Raw genomic sequence first — 27,654 nt, forward strand, 5'->3', positions numbered from 1 at the left:
GTAGATGAGCCTTACATCTCCAACTGTGCCTTTAAGGAAACATGGGCACAATGTTTAAGGGGCTATAGGTCATTTGCCATTCCCCAGGAATTTTAAGGATGTCTTCCAGCAAAGAAACTAAGTTCCACTGAGAGAACATGAAAGGTCTTCTGGTGGATAAATAGACAATTACTGGGAAACAAAAAGCACAGATCAGTTTTGCTAAAGAGGAAGATGATGTGCTCCAGAAGGTCTACTCTGTCCAGCATGTACATAAATGAACTGGAAAATAAAATTTCTAATACAGAGGCACATCTTGATGATACAAACCTATTCGAAGTATTTAAGGTGATGACAGACTGCAAGCAGCTATGGAAAGCCTTGACAGTACTGACTGCCAGCAAAGTGATGGCAGATGAAATCAAATGCTGATAAACCTCAAGCAAATGAAAGAAAAAGTTATCCCAACTTTCTGTGTAGTAATGATCTCTTTAGGCCTTTCAAATATTCCTTTAGCACCCATGAAAGAGGTCTTGGAATCATAACGTCTTGGAATCATAACAGAAGTCTCTGAAAACATCGCATCAATACTCAGCACTGTCCAGAAACCCAAATGAAATGTGAAGAATTACTCAAAATTACTGAAAAAGCAGAAAATATGATGCCACAGTGTAAGTCCCTGTTGTATCTATAACATGTATATAGTAGGAGGTGTTAGGGATCCCAAATCTAAAAACTATTATAACAGACTAGGTAAAAGGTATCCAAGGACAGAATGAGTGGTCTTGGAGTGGGCTTTTTCTTTTTTTTTTTGGTCTTTTTTTTCAAATAGCTGTCTGTATGTGAGTTACTTGCCTAGGCTCCCTATATGTCAATTAAAATCTGCTCATTTCTGTTGTTGCAATTCAGAATGTGATTCTTGTCATCCTATAGTAAAACCTTACATTATCAAGAAGATGGATTTGATTAGCAGTAGATATAAAGGAACCATGTAAATATAAAGGCAAATCAGATGTACATACCTTATAGATACCCACATTTAATCAAATATATCTCCATCTTTGCATCTTAAGCAAAAGGAAGGAAAAAAGCATGATGCAGGTCTTGCACATCCTGACATAGCACAAAGTCCACTGGGAATGGTTGATCTATGTCTCTTATGAGCTAAGATTAAGGTCACAAGTGTGTGACAGAGACAGGTTGAAAAAACCCCAAAACTCTAACCTAAATGTTAAATTTACCAGAGGATATTTTTGATCATAAAACCCTATGTTAGTCCAAACATCAAGTATGAAATTCTTTGGAAAAGATTCCATCAAGATCTGTTTGACATAAAAATACAGCTTCTGGCTCCATAATCTCTGAGACTCGAGTTGCTGAGCTGAAGAGTGCAAGGGACAGGGAAGCTGGTGCCTTCCCTTGCTTCCTCCCTTAAGGAATTGTGTTGGCTAATATCAGACAAGGGACTGGGCAAGATGAGCTCATCATCTGGCTGATTATGGCCACTGTGTGCTCTCCAGAGTTTTAGTATTTGTCTGGTTAGGATGCCTGTGGTATGTGCTCTTCTGGAGTCCTTGCTCATTTTCCAAGACATTTTGAAATATTTTCTAACGAGACTGTACGGATCATTTAAAATCCAATCTACCACCTACAGTATCACAAAGCATTGAAATTCTGTCTTGGATGAGGACAGTTATAATGAACATAATTTGGGGCTGGTTGTCCTATCACTGTTCATACTGTGAACTCTCTTTGCACTCTGAGCAATTTAATGGGTACATCTCCTCATGATAGTAATACACTACTACTCACCATGTGTTTTGGTTTTTAAATTACCAGCAATATAATTCTTTAATTTTGCTCAATATAAACCTGTTATATGTTTAGTGCTTGTTATGCAGAAGGAAAAGAAAAATAGAAAAAATCAACCAGTCTTGTAGTATACAAAATTATTATTAGAAATATAAATATTTCTGTAACACATTTCCAGTAAAAATTCTAAATTTCTGCTTCTACAGATGCTTAGCTCTTGAATCATATAGGCTGACTGATGGACTGGATGTCTGTGATAAACTATTGCTTAAAGAAGTCTTACAGTTGCTGACTCCTTAATAATTCAAAGTCACATTCCAAATCTTTCTGTGGTTATTTTTCTCTTTTCTGTCTACAGTTTTCTAATTGTATGCTTATTGGCATTAATAAGATAGCTGTTAATTGACTAGCATTCCTTTTTTTGTTCTTGCTGTTTATCATGTTTGGATTTGCCGAGGTAAAATAATAACACTAGCAAAAATTCAGGCTTAGCAATAATAGAATACAGAATATTGAATTTAAAGGCAAAAGCTGTGGTATTTTGTGCATTGGAATATTATTATCACGTTGCAGAAATCATTATCCTTGCAGCACCAAAAAATTAATTAGGGTATTGATTGAAGAGAAGGCAGAAGATGAGTTTTCTTCTTTACTTCCATGTCTATTTCATTGCTTTCAGTGTGGGTTGCTTCTGTGCCATAGCCTTTTTGGTCTGTAATATAACTTACAGTCAAAAAACATGCTGACTAATTATGAAATATTTTCTATTTCACTTTAATTTAGGTATAATGGCTGTGTGATTTACCTAATAATTAATGTCAGTGTTCAAGTGTGACCAGTACTTTCAAGTCCAAAATACAGAGGCAAATAATTGCTCTGAAATCAGCCAGATACTTTATGTGTTTAAAAACAAGTGCCTGATAAGGCCTGTGTGCTTTGCCTAAGCAGTGATGTTTTTCAATCAGAAAGCTGACCCTAATCCCATACAAATAATAGAAAATTAACTTGATTTAGTACAGGAACTGCATTAAAGTGCATTGTAGTGTAGGAACTGATCTTTGCATCTATTGATTGGCATTTATTCTGTCAGTGTTTTTGTATTTTTATATATATATATATATATATATATATAGTGTGTGTGTTTAATTTTTATTATATATTACCTTTATTATATATTTTCTGTTATATCTAAATATATACACATGTATATCTATATTTTATGCAAAGTGGTCATTGGTGACACTAGATTAGGGGTGTTCTTTCATCTTGGAAACAAAGCAACACAGGAGGAACTGAGTTGGTCATTCCAAATGTAAGCCACAGAGTCATGACCAGGCACCTTGGGCCATGATAGCAGATCACAGAAAAAAGGCAGTAAAACAACCATTTGTAAGTGAAGTGCTCAGACAGAGGTGTATATATTTCTTCAGCCTTTGAGGCCTTTACTTTACAACAACAAATGTCTACTTTTACAGCATGTTGTTTGTTCTCTGAACTCACTTGCTAACTAAAAAGTTCAGGGTAAGCACATATATAACTCTCTAGGGTAAAACCAAACGTGAGCTGTCTTCTTTTTCTTTGTATTTCAGACCTTGCTCAGCACTATACCATAAATCTGTTCTCACCAGCAATGTCAGTTCTACTCCAGTGGTATAAAACTGGTGAAATGGGGAAGTCAACTGTTATGTCATGAACTTGATGTATGCATCTTCTCTCACATCGTGGCATTTGCATATTTCTCTGCACTTCCTTTACAAAATACACATCCCTTCTGATGGTGTATTTTAAAGATTGATCATTAGAGTCATTCACTGTATGAGTACCACTTAAGTCAGTCTAACTCCTTATGTTGCAGGGTAATTTAACATGATTGATGGAAGTCAAGTCTGGTTTTAAAAGATGTTTGAGCAACAATTTTTCAATGATTTTTACCTTTAGTGCTCTTCATGGCATTCTAATGCCTATGAATGTCTTCATATTATTTACTCTTAAGGTTCACTGAGATACTGGATAGGCTTTTTTTTAACCTTATTTTGCATCATGTGTTGATGAAAAGATTACTAGGCAATAATTTCAGGTTATTTGATGAACTAAAATGAGATGCAGACCACATGTGGTTTATATTAAAAATGCTGAGAGAAAGGAGCTATAGAGCAGACTAATCTTGCAAGTAAATTATTCTACCTTTGTGTGCAGACATCATATGGCAATAAAACATGATCCTGAGAATGACAGAATTTGTCCCTTAGAAATGACTCATTGTTACATTTTGATATATTTTATCACATTAAAAATTCATAAATATCTCCTTAGAAAAAATAGATATGGAGCAGTGAAAGATCTAGATAGAGATTCCTCTCTTTGATAAAGTCATGGTGCCCTGAATTTATCTGAATGTACATCGTGGAGACATCCTCCTCAGGTTGTTGATTTTAAAAAGAAGTTTGTAACTGGCAGATTCTGGTTTTCACATACATTACTGAAATTTCTAGCTAAACTGCTTTTAGGCATAGTTTTAAAGGCTATCTTAAAATAAACATTATTTTTGTTTTTTCTTTTAAATATGAGCATGTAAGCCAGTTTGGAGTGCATAGCAATTCTGGTTTTCACATACATTACTGAAATTTCTAGCTAAACTGCTTTTATGCATAGCTTTAAAGGCTATCTTAAAATAAACATAATTTTATTTTTTCTTTTAAATATGAGCATGTAAGCCAGTTTGGGGTGCATAGAAATATTTTTTAGTCTTTTTTTCCCTCATTTTTTAATGGACTTCCCGTTATTAACCTTTTTTATTTGTAACACACAAAATATCCATGGTAAAACGAGGGCCTTGGGTCTGTAAAAGTTTCATCATTTTTTCTATTTGTCATATTTGTGAACAGCTGTCTTCCTCTGTTTTCCTGTGTTAAACTATACTTGTATCACTCCCATCCATCCTGACTGAACCTGTTAAACACAAATATAGATGCAGCAGGAGACAAGTGTGCTCTGCAGTGTACCTCCCAGTGGGTGTGCTGGTTAGAAATTTGGCTAAACTGGACAGAAGTGGCTGTGAAGGTTCCAAATTCCCAGCACCTTCTGAAATGCCAGGCCTTACACTTGAGATCAAAAGTCCACATGAAGTTAAATACACAGACTGAATCACGTCTGTACGCTCTTTCCTTTCAGCTTGGCATGTAATATCTTTACATTACTAATCAGCTGGTAGCAAAGCCCATAGTTTTTTTAAGTCAGTGCTCTTATTAATTTGTATTTCTATTTTATTCACACAGGTTTATCGAGCAGAACTTGTTCCCCTTAAGGAAAAGGTGCACCATGTCAACGAGCTCGCGCACCGCTTCACTCCCCCCGACCTTCAGCTCTCCCAGTACAACCTCAGCTGTGTGGAAGACCTAAACACAAGGTGGAAGGCACTGCAGGTATGTTTCACATTACTTTTTTCTTTGCGCTGCACTTAAATAAATATTTCTGTTTCTCTGTGCTTTGTTCCCTGTGGGATAGCACCAAAGGCGTACTGAGGAATGAAAGATGAGAAAGCCCCAGAAAATGTTTTATTGTTACCATTCATAAATGCATTAGACAGAGGCCCAACCTGATATTGTTGATGGTTTAAAAATATAAAGGGCAAACCACACGTTTTGCACTCATTTCAAAGATAATACATTATCTTCCACAGAGCTCGGGTAACATTGTGAACAATTCACTTTCACTGTAAATTATTGTTTTGATTTATCAAATCCAGATATTTGGAAAATAAACTTTTTATCTTCTCTGAAGTTACTTGGAGACAGTATATCAGGGTGAGATGTTATTGCTGATAGAACAGATAGCTAATTGAAATATTATGTTTTACTGTCTTTTTTCATAGTTATTTAAATGTCACTTGGAAGATACAGAGAGTAAGGTGAAAGCACTCCAGTAAATTTTTAAACACATCCTGAGGGGAAAAGACATAAGTAACTTTGAAAGGTTATGATATACTAAAGGCCAAGTTGTGACCCTTGGAAAGAGGAAAGACACATCTGTTCCTATAATATAATTTTTCTTAAAAGAGAGGAGAATTTGAAATGTATTGAGCGGCAGAGCACTTTTTTTTTAGAACAGAATAAAATAGCATAGACTGGAATAGAATAGACCAATTGGAACAAATATACAATTATTTTGAACAGCTGTTCTACATGCAAGATCTGCAGGAGTCTTACAACCAATGGCACTTTTTTAGGCTATTATGTATTTTTCCATTTTAGGGCTAGACTTTTTTATATATAACCAGCACTCCATTTAGATGTTAAACCCTTTATAGAAAACTGAAATTTTGGCCATGTAATAGGAAAAACAAAAATGAAAATTGTTTTTGTTTCATGCAAAACCATTCTCCTTTTAAGGTATGTTCCTGTTGTTTGTTTCTGGTTTTAAAGTTGTCCAATATGTTTCTTTTTCATTCTGGTGGTTTTTTGGTTTTTTTTAATTTATTTATTAATTGCCTTTGTTATGCTAATGCCACCTAAAATATCGACTTTAGTCTTTTCATCATTTTTTTCTATATATTTCAGTTTATTTTTATGTGTCTTTCTTTTACACTGATTATGTTTCTCTCAGGCTTTTCTTAATTCTTATTTTCAAAAAGCAATTTTTTCTGTGTTCCTCTCTTCTCTCTCTTTTCCCATCTTCCTTCCCTTATTTCTCTTTGTTTGTTTTTGTTTTTTTTTTCTGTACTCCCCTTGCTTATTTTCTTAGCTTACTTCTCTTCTTCTCCCTCCTCAAAGGTTAGATCTCTCTCTCCACCCTTGCCATATTCCTAATGGGGAAAATCTTTCTTATCCATGTACCCCATTTCTTAGAAAATATCACTTCAGGAAACTCATAAAACAGAGAGTTCTGTGCTATTGATTGCCAGAAAAATGTCCAACCTTGGTTATGTTTAGGAAAAGTGCATAAAGACATAAAATTTATCACATCTGAAACATTTTGTAAAGGAGGTAATCATGTCTCACTTGTTTCTTTATTAACACTGGGAACTTACATAAGACTAGAGGAGGAAATGTATCATTTTAAGCCAAATCTAACAAAGATTTAATATTATATTCCCTTTATAATCATAAGAGTAAGGCCAACCATAGTCAGTCATTTGCAGTATTGCACAGTGGTTCTACAGTGAGACTAGTGCTGCTAGTGAATAGAATCAAATATTCCACCAGAATCTTCCCAGAACTTCATTTGTATTTTTGCAGTAAGGGATGTTTGCCATTAATTTACCTGGTTTGCATTCTATTTTAGTGAATATACTCCAGAGTATTAGTGGTACAAAAAATGTATAGAAAGCACTCAACCATTTACAGGCTTAACCAGTCCTGGTTTTGAAGTGCTGTGTGGAGTGCATTTCACTAATGAAAGCTGATGCACTCAGCTCAGTCACTGAAAACTGTGTCATCTTCTATGGACTTTGAGTGGCTTCCTGACTTTAATATAATAGTTTTGAGGAAAATATTCAGTTTATTTTTTTTTTATTTTTCTTACATTAAAGGAGAGGAAATCTTTGCAAGGAGCTACTTGTTATGAAGTTCACAAGGAGCTCTCATGTGTACTTCAAAGAGTGTATGTAATGAGCTCATCCTGGGCTGGAATGTGTCTGGCAAAGCCTTGCTTACTTCCAGTTGATATTTAGGGAACCAGGAATCCCCTAAAATTGGTGGGAGTTATATCAATTTCAGTAAGTCAGAGATCTGGTTGGTGTAATGCTGGTCAAAGGGCAAAGCTCCTGGCATGTAAAAGAATTTGAAAGTATCTCACAGAGAACATAGCATTCAGTTATCAAGAAAAAAAAATTAACTCAAGTTTTGTTTGCTTTAATTTAGAATAGTACCTTCAATAAGCTGAAAAATACAGTAAGAACTGTCTTTCATCCAAAAATGTATCTATTAAGATATTTTGCTATGGTATTTATATTCTAGTGCTTTAACTTTTGAAGGTTGGTAGTTGTTGAGTGGTTGTCTTTGAGCACGTCAAAAACCTAAATCAGCACAAGGTGTTTTCCAATCAAAACTTTTCTATAAGTCTATGATTTATATCCATATATATAATGATTATCAAGAAGCATAAGCCCTAACTTCAGTATCATTCCTAACTCCTCAGCTCATCCTGCACCAGTAGCAAAGATTCTGCAGGACAGGATGTGGGGGTTTGAAGATTGTTGTGGTGCACAAAACATGCTGCCATTGGTTAGAAGGTCCAGCCACAGCTATTACTCTATTCCCTTCAAGAGCACTCTGCTTGCAGGAGCTGTGAAGAGCCAGCAGGCTTTCAGTACCCCTGCAGGCAGTTATCTAAAGTCATATCATCATTTTATTTGTATTCTGCTGAAGACAGGCTCTTTACTGAGCTGCATAATGCACACTAGTGTAATAAGTACTGCTGCAATGAATTATTTCAAAATCCAGTTTCCTCTGTGTGCTTCACAAATATTAGCTGATTCTTTCAGTCTGTGGTGAGAAATATGAATGAATCTTACCATCTGTATATCCAGAGGTACTAATATCAAGTATAAAAAAGCCAAAAAGGAAATCCCTTCTCCCTGAAATCAGTGTAAAATTGTCACTACGCATCAAAGTCTTGCTGGCCAGTGAATCTCTGAAGAGCTGAATCACAGGCATTCTGGGCAGCAGTCCTCAGCTCGCACATTGCTTTTTATAAGGCTTGGACACTAAGGCAAGGAAGTTGTAGCTAAATATAAGCTGAAATCAGCAGTGACCTATTGTAGCAGGTTTTAGGTTTGGGCTTTTTTTAATTTTACTTCACCTTCTGTCTTTCATGCCTTCTCCAAGAAAAACACCCTACAAAAAATGAAATAACAAAAAAAATACCTGTGTAAAAGAAATGTCTTCTTCGGATCTCTCGCAGCTGAATTGAACCAAGCTTACTTTTTTAAATTGTGTGTAGTAACAGTTCCAGGAAGTAAACTTCATGTCTAAACCATGGAATTGAAATTTGAAAGTGATGGAGGATATTTTCTCATGTCATTTTTCTCAGAGAAAAAGAAAAACCTCTCTTGCTTTACAGTTCAGTAATCCAATAGGCAGTGCATGGTATTGTCATACACAAAAGCTCGAGTCATATACTTACACAGAATATTGGCCTTATATTGTTCTATATCTTAAATCACAAGTAGAATTACTTATTATTAAACAGTGAGTGTAAACTGGGGTTAAAGTTGATAGATTTAGATGATGCAACAGTAGCAAGAAAGATGTTTCTTCCTCTGTATGGACAGAGAATGTCATGTCTAAATGGTTGGGCGATATAAAAGGCCATTCAATTTTTATATTTTTATATTATTACCTTTCTGTTATCTTAGCAGTTTGTCTTTCCATTGTGATATTTCATTAATTTTAATAACTAATTTCTTTCTATTTCTTTGGTTTTTCCTCCTTTTTAAACTGGATTTTGACGTATGTCATCTGTTAGTAGCTGAAAAAAACAGGAGACAACTTTTCTAAATATATGGAGCCAAAATTCTAGCTCAGTTAGAATTATAGTAGTTAAGTCACTAGTAAAGTAATGGTGCTTTCCAACCTTGAAATTTGAAATTATTTTGTAGTTTCAGACTTCATCTTCCCACCAGAGGGAGATTTTGATCCTTTTTGGAAGTTGAGTTTTCCCATCGGACTACATAGTTAAAGTGTTGGTTTGTATGTTCCATGAGAACAGGAACTTCTGCCAAAACAACAATTGTTACAGCACTTTAATGGTCTCTTATTTGTTTAATTTGCTATGCCAGTTGGCTGCAGAAGTCATAAACCCAAGCATTTTTCTTCATTTCTGTTAGATTGAGTCTCAGATTTTCTCAATGTTTGTCTGCAAAATTATGCATATAGAATTCATTTTGCAGCAATTCATTCTTTAGAAATCCAATTTATTTATTTCTGTAAGTTAGTGGAGGAAGGCCAGCTGTCAGGATTGGGATTCAATTCTAGTAATGAAGTCTGTGTCAAAAATTGGAAATATTCCATCCTAAATTAGGAGGACAACTTCATTGTGACATCTTTAGGGCAGTCAGTGAAAGAAAGTGTGTAACTATAAACAGGAGCGGTTATCATCCACAGACATGAAAGCAGGAAAACTAATAAAACCTTAATAAAATCTTACTAAATTTATTATGTGTGTGATGAATTTCACTTTGCTGGGAATTGCAAATGCTTTAATCATTTTTTGTAAAGGAGGTGCATTCATTTTGAGAGTTTTGTTATGCTCTTTTGTCTTCCTTTACTCTGAATTTTGTCCACTCTGAAGATGTTTTGAAGAACCATGCAGAAGAATAGCAATTTACCCTACTTTATATCCTCATTACAATATGCATCTGTAGCTTTCTTTCAATGTATTTTTTTGTTTCTCATAAATGTGTGTGAGTGCAGGGGATTATAAAAGCTGAGTTATGCTGTTTATATGCAAAAAGAAAAGCACCTAAAATTTATCAAAAGTAAGAAAATATGTCACACGTGCATCTTGAATTTAGCATTCTCTTGTACAACCTTTGCATATACAACATATTCTGTAAGATCTCCCATTTATCTATTTGATGGATAAATGATAGGGAAAGAATGGGCATATTAGTTGAAATATGTAAGTCTCATTTCCTTATAAAGGAAGACTTGAACAATTTACTTCCACCTGTCAGCAGTTATAGATTATGTTTGGCAGCACCCATCCATATGACTCATACCAGACTATATTTAGGCTACTCAGGAAAACAGAGGCTATGATACTGTTGAGAATATATTCACTGGAAACCAACATCCACTAGTTCTGTTGAGTTTTAGTCAAATAGTTTTACCTAAATCATCCAGTTTGTAGCTCTTCAACTTATTTACCAACCACCACTGAAACTGTATTCTTTAGTGTTCATTATCTATAATACCTGATCATCTCAAAACCATAATTTCTGTAAAAATCCCTTTGACAAGGAGTGTGGAAGTTACATTTGAAGAATTAAAGCTCTGTTTCAGTCCTATACAGAGGTGTAAACCATGGGAGTTAGAAGATTTTACCTTGGATTCCAAAACTGCACAGATAGCTTTGGGTTTTTTCTTGCACAAATTGAGAGAATGTGGCCTGATTTTTTTCAATACCTTTTTAGGTGTGACCTGATTCTAATCAGCTATGTTTAGGCTGCTCATTATGAAAAATTAGGGTTGTTTAAGGTGAGAATGTGTGAGGGGGAACAGCTGGAAAGTGCACAAGGTTATCAGCAGCCATTAGTGAAAGCAAACACGGACAAAACAAAAATGAACCTTGCAATTATAAGTCAATCTCCAGTCCTTGCTTCCACTCCACAGGCCCTTTTCATTCCCAAAATGTTATCAACTGTCAGAGCTCATAATTTGCAGGTTAGATTTTGCTAAAGCAATAGGAGAGGACAGGAGGGTGTAAGTCAGGCAGGGCAGGAGGCAGGGTCAGCTGTCTGCTGGTACCAGATGGATCTTTGTGATGGATCTGTGCAGGCTGTGGCTCTGCTCCATCCCCTGGAGGGGATGCACACTGCTGATACACATCCTCTGACACATCCTGTGACGCGTGTCCTCTGACATACGTCCTCTGTCACACGTCTTTTGACACAAACCCTCTCACACTCATCCTCTCACACTCATCCTCTCACACTCATCCTCTCTCACACTCATCCTCTCACACTCATCCTCTCACACTCATCCTCTCTCACACTCATCCTCTCTCACTCATCCTCTCTCACACTCATCCTCTCTCACTCATCCTCTCTCACTCATCCTCTCACACTCATCCTCTGCCCGTTCACACCTGCCCAGTTTGAAGCATGCTTGGAGCAGGTGTTCAAAGTTTGCTTTGAATGTGGAACACGTTTGTGGTGGATAGAGCATTCACTGAATTTAAGAGCTGCCCAGTAAAGGCTCTCTAATGTGATTTTCAGAGGCTTGTAACTCAATGAAACCTTAATGAATACCCTTGGATTGAAAGCAATATAAAACCCCTTAGATTCCAAGTACCAGTGCCAAAGTATTGTTAAAGGTTTTTAGAGGGAGAATTTAAAACTGGCAAAACATATTTCTCTTCCTCCCCATTTTCACTAATCCCTTCTTCTAAAACTATGTGATTTTTTTTGCAAGAAACTTCATTTGAAGTGATTAAAAGCCCAAGGAAAAGAACTAATACGCACATTTCCAGTGCAGAAGGTTAATGTTAGCCTTTTTTATTTCTTTGTTGAGTCATTTGGTGTCTTTCTGACATATCAATTATGTGTTATATCACTGCAGATAGTTTTATGTCAGGCCATCTACTTTCAGGTTACAGAAAGCTTTTGCAGTCTTTAAGCTAGGTAGTATTTTGTGCTATATTTTTTATATCTTTTTGCTTCAGTGAGACTAAGTAGGATTTTTTTTCTGTCTTAGAAGTACTGTTAATAATAGTGTTTAAAATACTAAAAATGTCAGTGGCATTAAGTTGTGACACAGATTTGAAACCAACCTTTATGGAAGATTATGTGTGTAATTTAAAAAATATTTTCACAAGGTGCTCTCTGAAGTTGCCAGTGCAGTTTTCAACATGGTTTGAGTAACGAATGTTGTACCCTTGTATAGAAAACTATGAGCAGTGTGGAAGTGATGTAATGGTGTGTTTGCTGTAGAGGAGGACACTTTATAATTAAAATGGCTCAAATCCTCTCATATGTTGTGTGTGCAAAATCTTCTGTAAAGTCCTTCCTAATTTGGATCTACCCAGCACAAAACAGGCAAGAGGTGTTATTTCAAGATGCTCATCCTGTGGCACATCTAAGCTGTTCAATTCTTGTGCTTGTTGTTAGTTTATAAAACACTGATATAGCAATAAACTTTAGAAATATACCCCTTGGTTACAGAACAAACATTGTATGGATTACAATTATTGGCCCAGAGCTTACAATTTCAGGTTTTATTAGTAGTCATTTTTTATTTCTTTTGTACCTGGAAAGATCAACACCCAATTCCTGTTTGTGGAAATGAATTCTTTATGACATTTTTGGGGGAGATTCAAGTATGGAGGTTGAAGACTCAGTTAGTTTTTCTCTTCCATTTTCTCAGGTGTTCAAAGTTGTTTCTCTAGCACAGTTCAGTTTGTTATAAACCAAAACTAATTAGCATTAATCAATCCAGAAAAATAATCCTAAGTTTACATCTGTAGGTAGAATATTCATTTTGTTGGATGTTTTTACTTTCATTCCTCTGATTTCTCATACCATCCTCAAGTGTTTTGTGTCCTTTCCTTTCAGTACCCTCATTTATGATTCTTTCATCTGTAAAAACAAACAGTTCTGTCCTAATTAATTAGCTGACACATAGCTGATAATAGAATGCTCTTTCAGTGTAGTGATTTTTGGTGTATTCAGAAAAATAGAAGATTGTGTCTTCGATAAAATGGCTTTGTCCTTTTTGTATATCCAAACATAACAGTTCCTTATCTCAAAACATCACATTTCAAATCCTGAGTTGATTTTGTCTCCACTTTTGCCAGTCAGAAAGCTAAGATAACTGAATTTGGGTTGCACATCAGTTGTCATAGCTACCTGCAATATATCCCTGAATCTGCCTAGGTTTACCTCTAATGAGAAAGGGGTTACATTTTTCTCATAAAGCCTCCATAACTTGCTTCAGCTGTGAATGACCTGTGAAATACTGTCAGACTGGTATGGTCTGTTGCAGAAATCCAGTGAGCTTCCTCTTTTTAAAAGTCAGGATCTAATCCTTTTTTATTCACCAGTGAATAGGAGGTCAGCTCCCATCAAATAAAGTTTCAGAAAGACAGAGTCAAATCCAATTTTATGATCACCACTTTTCTGTCTCAGCCTTGTGCCCCCACATTGTTACACTGTGCTCAGTAGTTCCCACAGCTGATGGGATAAGCCTGTGGTGTTTAACAGTGCCAGGTCATGTTGATTATTTCACCTTTGCCAATGACACTCTATGTAATTATTTTTCAAATTATTTTAACCATCTTGTGCATGAATTTACAAGTTTTCAGGTGAGCATCCATTTATGGATCAGAACTACATTTATAAAATTTAGCTGAATTATAATGATATTGTGCTGAGTTGGTGTAAGTTTTAGTTTTACTGATAGTTTTTACTTTTAGTTTAATGTAGATAGTTACATAGTCCAAAGGTCTGTCCGATTGTCTAGAAAAGGGGGTTAGAAAAACAACCTCTCCTTCATGTACATTTGTGTTAATAAGGATTTATCCTTATAGAGGCCAAGGCCCCTGAATCAGATAATAGTGTCTTTGTGATGTGAGCTACACTACAGTGCTGGACACAAACTATGGTCTTGTATTACTGAGTGTTCACTGAAAGCATGCTTACCATTGATGCTGTAAAATCTGCTTCTGTTAGTCTGTGAACTGTTGCAGAAAACAAATCACAGAGTGTTTAACATAACATTTATGTGCTGCTGTGGGTGCTCAGTGCTCACTGTGAAATGAGAGCTGCCCCTGCAGACTTTCCACTGGTATGTTGGAGTTTAAGCCCCCTTGGGCTGCTGGCTTTGTCTGCTGTGCATCCCTCCCAGCTGGGCTGACCGCATCCCTGCTGAGCCTGCTCAGCTCAGATATCCTCGGGTGACCCCGGAGCCACATTTGTGCCTTTTTCTGCCAGAGAAACACCCATCACCTTTATTGTACAATTTATTGAAGAACACCTAGGAAAGTTGTAAAAGTTGAAGGAAAAAAAAAAGCCTGATTTGCTGTCTTTAGGAGGCTAATTGATTCTTAAATCTTTAGATAGGAGGTATCACTTGTTCCTGATCCTTCTAGCTCTTTGGTGGGATAGTCCCAAAAAGACATATTCATAGTTGTACACAAAGTAGATTTCTTGAGCTCTTGTGTTATATTAATTACATGATCAGTATATTCACACAGCTTAGAGATACTGTATTTCACTGTCTTGCTCATATTCAGATAGGCTCTAACTTGCCAGAGATTTTAATTTTTTTTTTTTGTTTTCTGAATGAGACTATAACTAACAGATGTTTGTTTTTGGCTCCATTTCTACATTCTTTGAAAGCTGGAGAATTAAATTGCTGACATTCAGACAACACTAATTCACATATCCAGGGAGCCTAATTTGCCATCCCTGAGATTCTGATTCCTGGTGTTCTTGGATTTAAAAACCATTTCAATGACACAATATAAGAATAGGCTGGGGAGTTTCAATAGTATGCTCCTGCTGAACATAATCACATTTTATAAACATCTGTGTCATTACTGGTGTGATTCATCTCCAAGCTGTATACAGCTGTGTTTGCAGTTTCAATTAACAATCCTCTAATTTCATATCCATCTCATGTTGCTAATTTAGTTAATTTATTCATAATTAAGAGTATTCTATTTTCTACGAAGGTTTGTTGAGCTTAGTGCATTATAAAAAGTTAAAAAAAAACCCAAGGCCGAGGCATTTTGATTCTTACAAAGTCACATCAGAACAAAAATGCCATTAATGTACTTAAAGGGGAAGACATGATCTAATGGACATTTTTTTCTTTTCTCTGTGAGGAATGAGAAGCCTTTGGAAGGTATTGGCTTTGTGTTTGAAAGCAAAGGACACTATTAATGTGCTCTTTTCTCTTTTTTTGCCCTTCTCCTTTTTGCCCAAAATCTAATGTAACTCTATGGTTTAAACTAGTACAGTTGTTTTTAATATGCAAAAAAACCCAATACCTGTAAAAAGGGTGTTGCAAGAGGAGGTATTTGGCAAACATGAATCATCCTACTTCATGCATTTTTGTTCTTTAAAATTTATATTTTAGATTACAAGGTATTTAAAAGGATCTGTGTGATTAAGAACTCTGAGATAACTTTAAAAAATTAAGCTTGAGACACACTCAGGTGGAAGATAAGGACTGTCTTAGTATTTATCAAAAGAAGTGTTTGCATTTTTGAAATAGTTTTTGGATATCAGTACAAGAATATTGTGTGAAAAATGGGTTAGAAGTCCTAGAAACAAATCTTCTCCAGTTGTCCACAGTCTAATGACATTCTACAATTTTTCCAGGATTGGTTACAACTCTCCAATACTGTGTAAATACAGACATACTTCCTTCTCTGTTATCTTCACAAGCCCTACAGGGATATTTATTCCAGGAAGTGTCTACAATATTAAAAAAGTTATATGTATAAATGGCTCTCATAAAAAAAAAAAAAAAACATAAAAAAAGCCCTCCTCTTTAGCATGAAGGGTATTTTGATATTTGTGTGTTAGTGACAAGGTGAGCAGAGCACTCAAAGTTCAGCAGCCTCTTCTGGAAAAAGAAAAGAGGGAGAAATACAGGACAGTCTTCCTCCTTCAAAAAGAGTAAATAGCTGTTTGAGAAAAGTATTAGTGTGAGTATTGCTATAATCTGAAATAAACAGAGGGAAGTTGTATGAAAAACATTGAAATACTGTGATCAATATGTCTCAAGAAGAGCTGCAGGTTTTTAATGACAGCTGCTGAATCCTTTATAGCTGAAAATCACAGTTGTCTGCTGCATTTTCCTTTAATCTTCCCCTGCCTACAATCTCCTTGATGCTCCTTTTAGTTTCTCTCATTGCTCTTTTTCTCCTTGAAGCTTCCTTTCTTCCTCTTCATTTAAGCTTCTCTTTGTCTGTCATACCATCCACAATCACACCACTATTTATTAAGAAACGGCTAGGGAGAAAATCATTAAATGAATAAATAGAGAACACAGCTAGGAAATTTATAATCTGAAATGAGAAGAAATTAGAGGGATAAGGAGAGGAAAAGTGCAATGTAAGGTGAGATAGGCTTTTAGTGCTGGCAGTTGTATGAATCACAACCTTTTCTTTTCCCAAGAAATCTCTTAATATCAGAGTTAGTGAGAGATGCAGCCATGGTCTAAGCAGACCTCTAAAGCCCTTCAGAACAGACAGTCTCATAATTTTATTTTCTTCTACTTGTCAACTGTTAATGCTGAAATGCAATATTCTGAAGACAATAAAAGTTTGAACCATTTTAACCTTTTAGCTGCACACTCTGTGTATTTAGCAAATAGAATGACAGTTGCTTGCTGTACAAATTCCAGGCTGCCCCACCTTTTTCTGATTAAAATGGTGATTAGGGTTAAAGGAGATTATAGCAATTTGCCAGGGTCCTGTTCCACTGCAAGCTCAAGGTAAGAGGGTGATTCAAGTGCCTGCAGAAAGATCCATTATCACTGGTTGCTCAATTTCCAAGCTTCTGTGGATTTTTACTCTCTTTGTTATTTGTGTAGATTCTCCAGATTTTACTGTGCAAGAAAGGAAACACATTCATTTTTGATACACAAAAAAAGTTAATGATTTTTTCCCTCCGAGGAGAGATGGCTTTTCAAAAGGGAGCAAGTAGGGCTTTCAAATTTTATTTTATTAATATCATATTCTGGATGTTTGTTGCCTTTTCTTTTCCTTTTTCTTACTCTACATCAAATGATAGGGCAGTTGTAGCTTGTATTTCAGATGCTAAGTTTAAAGCCTGTAGGAGTCTGTAAACGTATGTGAATTAATATTTTAAAGAGAATTGCATGTGATTTTCTTATTTATTTAGAGAGATGCCTGTGCCACAAGTTGGAAACCACTGTTCAGACCTTGAACCTAAAATTAAGTTTTCCAGATAAAGGTTTGGGGTTCAATTCTAAACCCTCAATGCCATGACATTAGACATAGTATTCCCATCTGTGTTTTTCCCAAAAAAGTGTTTTATGCATACCATATTATGAAAAATATGGTCAATGTTTATCTTCTGCTTATTTTTGCTGGCAGACAGAAAACAAATGCCTGTCATGAAAATGTTGGCACTTTTTTGTGTGTTTCAGCTTTGTGCCTTTAATATTGGGGGATAATTTTATTTTTGCATGCTCTCAGAACTCCTGAGGGATCTGCCCACGCAGGGGTAACGTGGCTGCCATGAGTGCTGGGCTCCTGTGCTCACACTTGCTGCCACGCAGAGTGAGCTGTTGAAATGACCAGCTCCCAGTCTGAGCTCTGGCTGCCCACATTGGGTTAGTCAGCATTTGTTTTGCTATGTACCTGCTTTAATAGAAAAGTCACTGTTATTTGCAATAAATGATAGTCTTGAACTGTATTTCAGTTAATATTCTCCCCCCTCCCTCCAAAAGCAACTCTTCAAAGAATGCTCTCTGATCTTAAGTAAAGCATTGACAAACCTCCCTTCTGTCTGAACATCTCTTTCTCTGGATCAGCCAACACCTAAAATGTTTATGTTTTATGTTTACTTGTTATGTAAAACAAGTCTGGTGATTTCGAGCCGCTGTCACCTAGAAAATAGATCTGCACTTAACTGACCAACAACACAAACTAGCCTGGGTCTGAGCAACAAAAAAACAGTCAGAAAGGAAAGGGGATCATTTAGGCTACCAGACAAGCTGAGATTTTCCAGTTATGAAAAAGCAATTTTTCTCTCTGGGAGGAATGCCCACATCTGCCTGGATATGAGTGCAATAAGTGCTGTGTGCCTCACCTGTGCTGCTCCTGCTCACTTCAATGCAAGGCACATAAAGTCAGCAGGATTTATCTCCCTGGTTCCTGCTCATGTCAATCTGTTACCCTCCACTTGTGGAAAATCTTCAAAGGTTCTTGGCCTGTTACACTACACAAAAAAGTCTGTGCAGATTTGAAAACCTGGATTTGTTTCTGAGGGGGTTTTATGTGCTGGCTTCCCACTCTGAGGACTGTATAAATCCCATTAAAGCAGCAGCCTCTCAAACTACTTCAGCAAGTTTTGGTTGTGGATTTTCTTTCTTTTTTGAGTATTCAGATGCATAGGTGAACTTCTAGAATTTTAATTATATCTGTATCTGATGAGCTGCAGCAATGTAAAAGGAGTTTGGGTGAGATTTAATTTTAGATAGCAGCTTAATTAACTGTATTTGTAAAAACCAGTGCAGCTTTAATTAAATTTCTCTACATTAATTTAGCTATATAATTGAAAATTTGTTGGGATAGTCCTAACAATTTCTAACTCTTCCTGTATGGGAATCTTAAATAACAGATCATAATACTAACTACAAATAAAACCCAAACTGTATTTAAGCTTTTGCTAGATTTCTAGTGTCTATTTGCAAATAGCAGAAAGGGGGTTTTTTTTCCTCCTAAATATTTATTCTGGTTCATGGATTTTATAAAAGGATTGGACATCTGATTGGACAACTTGTAAGGGGTGATTGAAGGTGTATTCTTCTCTTCTCTTCTCTTCTCTTCTCTTCTCTTCTCTTCTCTTCTCTTCTCTTCTCTTCTCTTCTCTTCTCTTCTCTTCTCTTCTCTTCTCTTCTCTCTTCTCTTCTCTTCTCTTTTCTCTTCTCTTCTCTCTTGGAGCTGGCTTGTTTTTATCCCCTGTCAGCTGTTGTCCCTTTTTCAATGCCATATCAATGCTGGCTTGTGCTACTACAAAGGCCACCCCCTGCAGGATTTTCCAGGTTTGGAGTGAGTTGTGATGCACAGGGAAAGTTGCCTGAGTTGTGGGGCTGCAAAAATTCTGTGCTGTCAGAGATGTAAGAAGTTGGGGAAGTTGGGGAGCAGGTCCAGAGGTGGGAGCAGGAGTCAAAGACACTTCAATCCTTGCGTAGCATTCCATGGGCACCTGCTCATTTCCAGCACAGCCTGTGGCTGCTCTCCAGTCCCCCCTCCTCTGGGAGAGGTGTGGGGAGACAAAGAGAGGCTGGAACACTGCACATCCTTGGGGAGTGGGGTGCAGGTATTTAAATAAAACCTTGTGCTGTGCATCTTCTCTCATGAGATGAAGTCATGAGAAAAGCTTGACCATTTCTTTTCACAGTAAGGCTGCATTGACCTGAAGCAGAAATATATATGTTCTAATAAACATTACATGAAAATTAGAAGGAATTTCAACTTGTGCTCCATTTCTGAATGTACACCAATAATCACCATCTTTCCATGACAGCACTCTAATTTTCAAATACTATCTGCTTTCCTCGACTTGAAACTATTCCCACTGCCCTAGATTTCCCTCAAAATTCAAAAATTAATTTAACTGATACTTTGCCAAGGAGACTGTTCCTTCCCAACTCCTATTGCATGCATCAGTTGCATAAATGGTAACTTTATGTCCTTCTAGTGCAACTGGATATTTTCATTGATTTTTCTCATCTGATTCATTAGAGTCCCTTCATATTTTTTTTTTCTGTAATGCACTGTCTGTAATCTGTACAACAGAACAGAAGAGGAGTTCATGTCCTTCCTGTGTCATATCTGTCAGGTTACATATTTGAGACAGAGCATACAATCCTACTCCCTTGCTTTCTTTGAGGTGCCTTTCTTTCTGAGTTTATTTCATTATGGTTGCTTGAAGTGAAGTTTAATTTGTTTGTATTCTTTAACTATTCAGTGAAATGAGCAGTGAGAGTGTAAATTTCCATGAAGATGTAGAGTAATACATAAATCAGGAACTTGGGTAGGATGTTAGGCTTATGAATTCATGAGCCATATTTCCAAATATTAGAAAGTGCTTCGAAATGAACCAAAATAACTTGTTCACAAGAAAGTCTGAAATAATGAACAACATCTTTATGATCTCAGCCTACTTGGCCAACTTATAAAATGGGTGGTGGTGCTTCTGGGACAGTTGCTGTAGTTGTAGTATCTTTGATAGCTGATGTAATGTCTGCACACTGTTAGAGTCATAAAATTACAAATCCAGAAACTGGTGATGATTATTCTCCTTCCTCAAATTTAATGCATTTATTTTAAAGGCTGTTTGCTCTAACAAAGAGTTCACATTCTAATATTTTGTATTACCTGGGTGGTATAGAACATGTGTGTACACACACACACACACACACACACACACACATATATATATATAAAATAAATAGTGTCTTCTACAGTCAGATTGAGATTCCAGGGACTACATTTTTTTCCATACCATTCCACCAAGAAGGCTTATCCTAATTAATTTCATAGTGATGTATTAATAATTATTCTAATAAAGTCCATCTTGCAGCTCTCTTGGCACTGTTTTGTTTAATGGCCTCCATGGCTAGGTACATTTCAGCCACATCACCAGTTCTTCAGCACAGAAGGAGATGCCTGGTTTAACATTTGTAAAATTTAAATGTCAACACACTGTCAGAGCCTCAGGAAGGTCAGGATTCAAATGAGGCACCAAGTCTGCAGTTTATTCTATAGTTCTTAAGCTGAAGTCAAAGTACTTTTCCTTTCTACCAAGTACGAAGCAGGTATTCAGTTACAATTTATTGTGATGTGCATTTTGCTTTGCCTTTAAAAGAGTAAATAATATTCAAGCTTGATTACTCAGTAATGTGCTTTGGGTTTACAAATTTGCACAGTTCGTAGTGTGGGAAATACAATTTTTAGAGCATGACTTCCACTGTTCCTCATATTTTTTATTTAATATATTCTGGTAACAAAAGGAAACCTGTAAATGGATCATTTAGTCTGTATTTATGATATAAATGGTAGAATTCCTAAAGACTAGAACATTTTGAATATAAATACTTCAGCATATTATAATATTAATCTCTTAGGGAAGAAATGTTAGCTGCCAGTATAGGAGTTGGTGAATGCTTTCCCAATTAATTAGAAAATCCCACTTCTGTTGTTAAACAATTTTAAGAGCTTGTAAAAGTGACAGAAAACTGGCAGGCAAATGGTTTTGGTGATGTAGGAGTCGAGATTAGTAATGCATTTTCTCAAGGGAACAATGTTTGAGCAAATCCAAGGTTTTATTTAAAACTTCTAAGACTGGGGAAAAAAATTAGGGCTATATGAAAATTGCATCTTTTGTCAGCCTAACTTATCTTTGAAGGCACTCCTCACATTTCCAGTGTTATTGATTCTGTTTTGAATCATAATGCAGTCACAAATGAATGATTATCACTCTGGATATTCCTCACTTCTATAAATTCTGTAACTTAAAGGGTAGTCATGGCTGTACTGTAAAAGTGCATAGTCAATGGCACTGAACCTGTACTGGATCAGAGACAGAAAAAAAATGCTGGTACTGGAGTCAATTAATTCTCTAGAAGTGAATTTGTTTGTGCCTCCTTAACTCAGCATATTTAACCTTATGCAGCAAGATGTAAGAAACAAACACAAAAAAACCCTCCCTGCCTGTCTAAAAGTGTGGTATTCCATTCATTATATTCCAGAAGTCCTCCAGAGGTCTTCAGGAAGTTCAGGTTTTTGCTAATTAGAAAAAATGGCTTGACTAGAATGATGTGGAGTTTCTGTTGGTCTTATTAAAGGGAAACCAGCTAAACTTTAATTCTGTACTTTTCAGATATCATTCTGTATTTAAGCAGACCATAATTTTTTTGTAAAGTTTTCTAAGTATAGTCAGAATTTAAGGCCTGGGATGATTTTGGAATGAAAAAGGCTGTTGTATCTGTATACTCCTTCCCATATGTTTATGCTCACACTTCAAAACAGATTTTCTGACAACAAGGGAAACAAAAATAGGTTTGAGAGCTGCCAAGCAGGTATATAATTTATTCTTGCAGTACTATAGGCTATCACAACAGACACACAGATGGTTGTCTGAGAAAAAAAAAACAACCCCGTGAAATGGATTGAAATCCAACAACTACCTCTGTATAGACTTTAAAGGATTTACCAGTTTCATGGAAAGTATTTCAGATTAACACAAAAAACAACAAAACAAACAAACAAACAAAAAAAAAAAAAAAAAAAAAAAAAAAAACCACACCACACCAAGGTGCCATGAGGTTTATTTTGAATCAATACAGACACCAGCCTAATTTTTCTATTTGAACTGGAGTAGGCAGAAAAGTAAATTTTTAAGAGGCCAAACCTGCAAATTGCTGTCAGAATAGAGAGTCTAATAACCTTTTTTATTCACCTTTACCTTTGGCCATACTTTTTAAAGGATATCGACATTGCCATGAGGCAGGACAGGCAGTGCATTTACTGAGTCTGGAGGCTACAGAACCTTTGATTTGGAGGGGTCCTTTGAGAATCATCTCCTCCAGACCCTCTGCAGTGAGCAGGGACATCTTCCACCAGACCCAGCTGCTCAGAGCCCCGACCAACCTGACCCTGAATGCTTCCAGGGATGGGGGGATGACTGCTAGGTAAGAAAGGAAGAAAACACAGAAAGCAGGACAAGAAAAAATAGGACACTTAAACTCTGAAGAATAGCTTAAAACATGCAGAATGTGATAGCATGAAGGAAAAAAAACGGAGCCCAAGCAGAACATAATAGGAAATTGGCAGTGGTCAGAAGGAGGAGCAAAATGGGAAGTGGGGAACTTCTTGTTGGCGTTGGAAGTGAGAGTTACAGCAGAAAGGATTTACCTCTTCAAGTGTTTTATATGTTTTGCAAATTTGTCCTTTAAAATAATCAGAAGTATGAAGAAATGAATAAATTTTGCTCATGTGAGCCTATAAAGTTGTGGTTTTCCTTTAACCATTCGGCACTCTCAAGACAGATGATCCTGCCAGTTGTTCTCTCATATGATGAACATTAACAGTACAAGATCTGTACTCCTGCTTTCTCAGCTGCTGCTTTTTTCTCCTTTTTCCTCCCTGATTGTCATGATTGTTTTCTCTTGTACAAGACAAATGCCAAATAATAAGACATTAATGTAATGGCATGGGCAGCTGTACTAGAAACACACTGACAGAGTGTATTCCCTTGGGGAAATGCCATGGAAGGGTCTACAAGGAAATACATTTCAAAATCAAATGCAACTCCAGTTTCACTGTGGCTGTTTTTCTCTAAAATACTTGTAGGCTTGGAAAGTCAAGGTTTTTTCATTCTCACTGCACCCTGGTCAGTTCACCAGCTCTTCTACAAGATCTCAACTGTCTCAAATGTCTCAAACTGTAGTTTGGAAAGTTACTTTGGGATTTGTAGCTACCTTACAGTGCCATGTCTGCCACTGCTGGCAGCTGTAGAGGACAAAAATCACCCAGTCCAAAGCAATTACAGATCATCAGAGTGGAATCTGGCTTCTGCAGCCAGGAAAGCAGTCACAGACACAGGACTGTAGGCCAGCTTTGCCATTCCAGCAGCGTGTAACCAAAGCACTTGTTTCTGTGTTCACAGGAATCTTACTGTACTGTAGAGTTACTGACTGAATAGACTGTCTAAATAATGCCTTCTGCCTTAGGTTTGGTTGGGTTAGAGTTTTGGTTTTTTCCTGAGACCGTGAGGGAAGACTATGGAGGTTGTGCAGAGACTACCAGGGTAGGAAAGACAGGACATAACAGGGTCAGCAGAGAGTGAGTTCTAATGGTAAGAAAGAGAAGGGAAAAGGAAAAATCTTCCTACAGAGAGGTTTTACCCTTGTTTTTAAAGAGACAAATTTAAATAAGCATAACAAAATTAATGTAACTAAATTATATTAATAGGCAAAGAGAATGAGTAAAACAAAGAACTAACAGAATTTGTATGGCCATGTATATAACAGAAACTAAATTTCATCTACATAATACTAAAAGTAAGGGCTGACCTTATTGAGTCAGAATGAACAGAGAACAGCTAACCTACTAGGATGAAAAAGTTTCAGAATTAAATGGCTCAACATCCCCAAATTTATTCCACAGGGTTTTCATTAAGTTAAAAAAAGTAAGTGTAAACACAAAAGCTGCCAGTCAAATCTTTGTATTTTCCATTTGTAAATTTCTGATTGTAAATTATTCCATTCTAAATAAAGTTACATGAGACTCAGTGCAGCTTGAAATTCCTCTGTATATCTAATTCAAATGTTTAAATTCATTGCTGTAAATAGTATATTGAACAAAAATGATTCAGTTTGCTTTTTACAGATGATCTAATTATTTTTATTTGACACAATTTGTCAAAAAGTTTACATAAATTTATTTCTGCCTTCAGATTTCTTAAGAAATCCTGGCCATCCTGATGTATTCCTGTAGGCTGACTTGGCTGGATGCCAGGTGCCCCCAAAGCTGCTCTGTCAGTCCCCTCCTCAGCAGGGGAAAGCTCAGTGGGTATTACAATGGCTCATGGGTCAAAATAAGGACAAGGAGAAATCAGCCACTCTGTCTTCTGTGAGAAGCTGCCAGAAGCTTCCCCCATGTCTGACATAGCCAACACCAGCCTGCTCCAGGAGGGATCTGCCACTGTCATACACTGATGGGGTTGCCTTGGGTGGCTCTCTTGCCTTCTATAACCCCGGATTGAAATAAATTTCAATCTGAGAACTATTAATAAATGTTTTTATAAAAATATGTAATCTGATCATCTAGCATTCAGTGTCAGTTTTACTGAAGGGATCAAGTCCATCTTTCTTAAACTGTACATATGGTTTTAAGGTGCTCTTTCACTGCTTTTTTTCACTCCTGGAAATAATGAAGGACATCACTCTTAAGTTTTATGAGTTATGAGACCATGTTAGTTTTACTTTCTTAGTCTTGTGGAGTTTCTTGAGCACGTCCTTCATAGTTAAGTCTTTCATAAACAGATTTAAGAGAATGCTAATTTGTTCCTTTATTTACCTAGCTTGAAGGCCTTGTGTCAAACTGCCACTGTGATAACAACAGCTTGTGAGTTAGACATTCAGAAAGGGTTTCTGACTTAGTAAATTAAAGTTTTGTAACTGCCAATTAAGCTGCCTGTCAGTGGATTATATGGTGCTGCTGTACAGATACTGCAAATTCAGGTTTTGAGTCTGGCTTCAGTCTGTGTGGGAAATCTTGTCTTTGCTTCTCTCTTAGCCTTACTCGTCATTTCACAAACTTGAATTGCACTCCCCTTCAGTGGCACTTCATCTCAGGATCTCCATCTTTCTTACTGTCTAAATTCTCCAAGATCTATTATTAGAATTTTCCAATTCTCTGCTTTTAGAAACAGATGAATAGTAAGGCAAGCCTAAACAGAAATAAATTATTTACTTGGGAAGGAGGGGAGTTATAAAAAACAGCTTTGAAAATAAGCTGGGAAACTTAAGAGAGGTTTTTATGGCATTCAATAATAAACAACAAAAGCATTTTTCAGAATGTGATGTATATTCTGGAGGTGAAATGTTATTTCTCATGGTTGAAGCTGTGCAGGTGATAAATATATTTTAACAACTCTACCATGAAATGCACAAGTAGGTTCCATTCATTATTTAATTGATATGCAAAAAAAAGGTATGTTTAATGTTTGCACCAATGTCTGAAGTCTTTGAAATGGCAATAGTCAATGCAGACCAGTCACAGTTTTCCTGGAAATACAAAATATCTTAGCTTTAATTCCACCTCCTCCTGGGGGATTGCACCTTGGAGCTTTGAGGGAAGGAAGAGCCCTCCCTCTCTGCTCGTGGGAGGACCTGAATCTGTGATGTGGATAGATCAGGGGGTTGAACAAAACCATTTTCAAAGATTTTAGCTTCATCTGAGATCTTTACAGATTGACAGTGGTAAATAGGGTGTTCAGCTTTTCAAAGAGAGGGCTAATGAAAACAGATCTAAGATGAAAACTGCATGTAACATTACTGGAATTACTGGAACAAAATGTCTGGCACTTAGCAAGTGCAATATATGATAATGGAGTTTTTTGACACACGTGAAGTGATGGTTTTCTTGCATGCATGCATACACTGTGATCCTTCATGCCAGGATAAGCTTTTAACCTTCACTGTGTACCATTCTATATCCTCAGTAAAGATGTGGCGTAGCATTATTTATTCATTTGTTCATTATCAGCACCTTTTCTTCTAAAATAGAAGAAACTGGAAATCAGAGACTGTATCTTCCAACTTAAATTAGGTTTTTAACATTTTGCTTTAGCAGTATGGGCTATATATAACTCAGGTTTTGCTTTCATGTCAATTGAATTTACTCACAGATTAGGAAGCATAAATACATAGATTTTGGCCAGCTGCAGAATGAAGGCAGCTCCTCTCACAAGTCATATCACACTATTATAGGAGTGTTGCCATTATCTTCAATCAGCACAATATCAATCCTATCAGCTATTGCTCCCATTTGAGCAGTTATTTGCCTAAAGTAATTTTATTATCTTTCAGCATGCCATATGCATGTCTTCCCCAGGGAGAAAGAGAGGCTTTTGTGCAAAGTCAGGAGCTGTAGCAGTATCCAAAGGAGTGCCAGATAACAGGGAGCATCAAGCACTGATTGTGTGGTCCTCCCAAGCTTGAGCAGCTGCTGGGGTATGGAACATTCTGCAGAAGTCATTGAGACTGAAAGGCTGTCTTCAAAAGGTTCATGGGACAAGAACAATAAATAAAAGTTTGCTTAATCCATCCAGCCAGTAATCTCATGAAATGAAGTTTTTCTTCTCATGCCGTATCAGCACTTGATTGACAAAGTAGTTTCAGTCATCTTGAAACAGAGTATTGTACTCTTGAGATTTCCAGATGTAAGAATATGGATGGAACAGACAAACAATGTGGATAGATCACATTGTAATAAAAGTGACACAGCTGACATTGTCCTACTTGTTTCACCCTCCACAGCTAAAAAGGAAACCAAAGATGTGATGTATTTGTGGTATTTTTAGGACTAAGGATTATTTAGAGTGAACGGATTTATCACTATTGGTGTAAGTCGCAAAGAGAGCAGAAGGAGAAAGCAGAAAATATGGAAGAGAAGAGATAGAGGATTAATACAATGGCTGCTGCATGTAGAATCCTTTTTGTACATTATTTTGTACCCTAGAATGTACCCCTGTAAAGAACATTTTTGTCTTGCCTTCCACCATCTCCTGAACCTTCTGTATCCCTGTACCTCCATGCTTCAGCAGAGTCCTCCTCCTCCTCGGCATGCAAACTCACTTAGGAAAACTAAGCTCTATAAAATTCAAATTTATACATATATTTGCAGGGTTATTCTGAGGTGTATGTCTTAGTA

General features: G+C 36.5%; 1 protein-coding gene across 4 annotated transcripts in view; it reads left to right on the forward strand.

Moving 5' to 3' along the window:
* The window catches only part of DMD (dystrophin), a 1,044,614-nt gene that overhangs the window by 875,727 nt on the left and 141,233 nt on the right, over positions 1-27,654 (forward strand). For all 4 annotated transcript variants that reach the window (XM_054518613.1, XM_036378966.2, XM_036378958.2 and 1 more), the window contains one exon: positions 5,067-5,213. In XM_054518613.1, coding sequence (XP_054374588.1) covers positions 5,067-5,213 — 147 coding nt within the window. The remainder of the gene's footprint in view (positions 1-5,066; positions 5,214-27,654) is intronic.

This window comes from Molothrus ater, chromosome 2 (genome assembly GCF_012460135.2).
Source record: "Molothrus ater isolate BHLD 08-10-18 breed brown headed cowbird chromosome 2, BPBGC_Mater_1.1, whole genome shotgun sequence".
NCBI lineage: Eukaryota > Metazoa > Chordata > Aves > Passeriformes > Icteridae > Molothrus > Molothrus ater.